Here is a 3,558-nt window from a genome sequence, read left to right on the forward strand (position 1 = left end):
GCGGGCGATGCTGGCAAACTTCCGGGCCACGTTGGCTGCCGGGCGCATGCCAGCCGGTGTGGCAGGCACGATCTCGATGGCCGTCACACACTCGTTGCCTGTCTGCTTCGTTACAATCTGGATCTTGGACCATTTGGAGGCCGGGTTGAGGGTCCGTGGCTGGAGGGGGGGTGCGGGTGTGGCCGGCGTGGTGGCCTCTGTGGTTGACAGCTCTGTGGGTGGGCGTTCCTTGGTGTTTTGGGTGGCGCTGCCCGAGCTGGACTCATTGGAGGTGTCCTTGTCGGCCATGGGGCGCGGCGGGGGTGGCAGCACAGGCGGAGGAGCCTCCTCTAGCTTCCCATTGCGCAGCTCTCCCCGAGCTGTGGTGTCTCCCAGGGGTGGCGGTTTCTTGACGCTCTGCTTCATCAGGGGGCTCTTGAGGAAGGCCAGGGTCTTGGCCTTCTTCTCCTTCGGGCCTTCGGGCCGGTGCTTGTGAACTCGGCTGCGACTGGCCAGGGAGATGTGGACGTAGAGCACCGTCATGATGACCACGGGCAGGTAGAAGGCGGCGATGGCCGTGCCGAAGGTCACCGCGGGGTTGGACAGAAACTGGATGAAGCACTGGTTGTCGGGCACCGTCCGCTTGCCCACCACGAACTGCCAGAACAAGATGGCAGGCGCCCAGAGCACGAAGGACAGGACCCAGGCGGCGGCGATCATCAGCCCCGCCATCTTGGTGGTGCGCCGGGCAGGGTAGGTGAGGGGCTTGGTGACGCAGAAGTACCGGTCAAAGCTGATGATGAGCAGGTTCATGACAGAGGCGTTGCTCACCACGTAATCCAGGGCCAGCCACAGGTCACAGACCACGGCGCCCAGGGGCCAGTAGCCCTTGATGATGTACACGGTGTAGAGGTTCATGGAGAAAGCGCCGATGATGAGGTCAGCACAGGCCAGGCTGAAGAGGAAGTAGTTGTTGACCGTCTGCAGCTGCCTGTTGACCTTGATGGACAGCATCACCAGGATGTTGCCCACAACCGTCACCAGGCTTAGGGAGCCTGTCACCGTGGCGATGAACACCATCTCCACTGTCTCATAGCGGTTATGGGTTGACGTGACCAGGCGCACAGACTGATTGCCCGAGCTGCCGTTGATCGGGGTGAAGTTTGCCATTTTGGACAGCGGCAATGGGCGGACAGTGTCTGGAACAAGAGAGGAAGGGGGTGAACTGTTGAAGCGCATGAGAGGCATGAGGTGAGGTGCCCTGGAGTCAAGGTGACAGAGGAGCAACATCGTCCTGCAGAACCTTAGAGAACCCGGTCCCATCACTTCCTCCTGTCTCCACTCACGCAGCATTTACTGGGTGCCTACTCTGTGCAAGGGGACGACAGAGGATGAGATGGCTGGATGGCATTACTGACTCAATGCACATGAGTTTGGGTGAACTCTGGGAGTTGGTGATGGACAGGGAGGCCTGGCATGCTGCAGTCCATGGGGTCGCAAAGAGTCAGACAGGACTGAGGGACTGAACTGAACTGAACTCTGTGCAAGTGCTGTTGTAGGCGCTGCGGTTACAGACATGAAGGAGACACGCACAACCTCCCACTCTCATGGAGTTCACAACCCGATCGGGGGAGACATACAAACACATGGACAAGGAAGAAGCGCTAGAATGAAAACAAGGGCAGGTGACAGAGAATGAGTCAGAGAGGGGATGGGCAGTCAGAGCTGCAGAGAGTGGCCTCGGCGAGGGCGATGGCCGAGGCCCAGAGGCACGTGCGAGGTATGGACAGGAGGCCAGTATGGGTGAAGGGGTGGGGGCAAGGGTGGTCCCTGACACCAGCACGTGCCTCAGGTCAGAGGTATTCCTTTATTCACCCTCTTTGTCACTTCTTTTTTTTTTAGATTTTTAAATGTTTTTTTAATTAGAGGATAATCACAATATTGTGCTGGTTTTTTGCTATCCATCCACATGAATCAGCATTAGGTACATGTATGTCCCTTCCCTTTTGAACTTGGTCACTTCTTAACCAAAAGTTGCAGCGGGACTTGCCCACTAATCCCTACAGAAGGCACTGGGGACAAAGGCAAGAATATATACTACCAGCTAACGTGCATTGTCTACCAAGCACTTTCTATGCTTTTTGTAAGTATTAATTCATTTCATCCTCACAACAAACCTAGGAAGTAGACGCTGTTATTTATTTATCGGTCGTGGGGCATGGCATGTGGGATCTTAGTTCCCTGACTAGGGATCAGACCCACACCCTCTGCAGTGGAAGCATGGAGTCTTAACCACTGACTGCCAGGGAAGTCTCGGACATTGTTATTTCTGACTAACAGATAAAGAAACTGAGGCCATAACCTGCCCAAGGCTCCATAGCTCCTGCAGCTCCTGTTGCTGTCCCAGAGCTAAGGGATCTGGCAGAGGGAGGCCCAAAGAGCTACAGGAGCCAGTGGTCCCAGAGGTGACCTGACCTGATCATGGAACAGGTGGCATGGAACCGGAAATTCAATGAGGAGGGGACAGTGCCACTGTGGCAGCCCCTCTCAGAGCCCTCCCTCATCCCCAGGGTGTGGGGGTGCAACGCAAGGGTAGCTGGGGTCTGTCGGTGAAGAATCAGAAGCCGAAAGGGCCCGTCCGCTGAGGCAAGACTCCCAGGGCTTCCCGGGGGCCAGTGCCCGATGGCCCCTGGAGGAGGAGCAAGTGGCCCAGAGGGACTGTGGCAGGGGCACCCGTGGCCAGCCCCCGAGGGTGCGCCTCGCCTGCCAGTGCACACCGGGCGCCCTCGCCGGAAGCCCCCAAGCCTGGGGCCTCTCCCTGAAGCCTCTTCGCGTCCCCCCACCTCCTCTCCCTCCATGTGAGGGAGGCCCACGCCCAGCGCGCTGTGCCAGGGCAGCCGTTCAGCCCAGCCTCCTTCACACCCGCCAACACGCACACCATTACACACGCACACGGGCCCATCACAGCCCTGCCAGCCCCGCAGCTCCCTGGCGTATATACGTAGTTCTGTGCGTCTGTGTGAGAGAGAGGCGGAGGAAGCAGGGTGTGGAGGAAGGAGCCCATGCCCCGCAGCCCAGGCTCCCAGGGTCTTAGCTGGGTGGCCATGCGCAAGCCACCTCGCCTCCCTGCCCCTCCCGGTCTCCTTTGCAAAGTAGAGAGAGAGGCTGCCTGTCCTGGGACAGCCTCCCTTCCGGCAGCGATGCGGGTCAGCACCTCAACTGCCTCTCCAGCATGAACGTGCACTGGAGGCTGAAGCCAGGTGCCAGGGTGACCCCCCGTGCCCGCCCTCCCCTCCAAGCCCGGCTTCAGTCAGACGCCATCACAGCCCCAGCCTCCTGGCCTGGCAGTTTCAATCCTCACACCCAAATCCTTAGTTCACAGGAGAGGCTCAAAGCAGGGTGGTGCCACCCCCAAGGTGGCAGAAGAGTCAAGGGCAAAGACCAAGTACCATGCTCACAGACTCCAAAATAGAAGCTTGGGCACCACCTTCTGGGCGAGACAGGAGGCAGAGGCACCCGGCCTGGGGAGGCTGCCTTCTATAGGCACGTGCCGGCTGGGTGGGTGGGGGGTGGGCGCGG

General features: G+C 59.2%; 1 protein-coding gene across 1 annotated transcript in view; it reads right to left on the reverse strand.

Annotated features, from left to right (window-relative positions):
* CHRM4 (cholinergic receptor, muscarinic 4) overlaps positions 1-1,149 on the reverse strand; it is a 1,583-nt gene extending 434 nt beyond the window's left edge. Inside the window, exon 1 of the mRNA XM_010842338.1 lies at positions 2-1,149. Coding sequence (XP_010840640.1) covers positions 2-1,149 — 1,148 coding nt within the window. The remainder of the gene's footprint in view (position 1) is intronic.
* Positions 1,150-3,558: the final 2,409 nt, after the last annotated feature.

Source organism: Bison bison, unplaced genomic scaffold (genome assembly GCF_000754665.1).
Source record: "Bison bison bison isolate TAMUID 2011002044 unplaced genomic scaffold, Bison_UMD1.0 scf7180017864178, whole genome shotgun sequence".
NCBI lineage: Eukaryota > Metazoa > Chordata > Mammalia > Artiodactyla > Bovidae > Bison > Bison bison.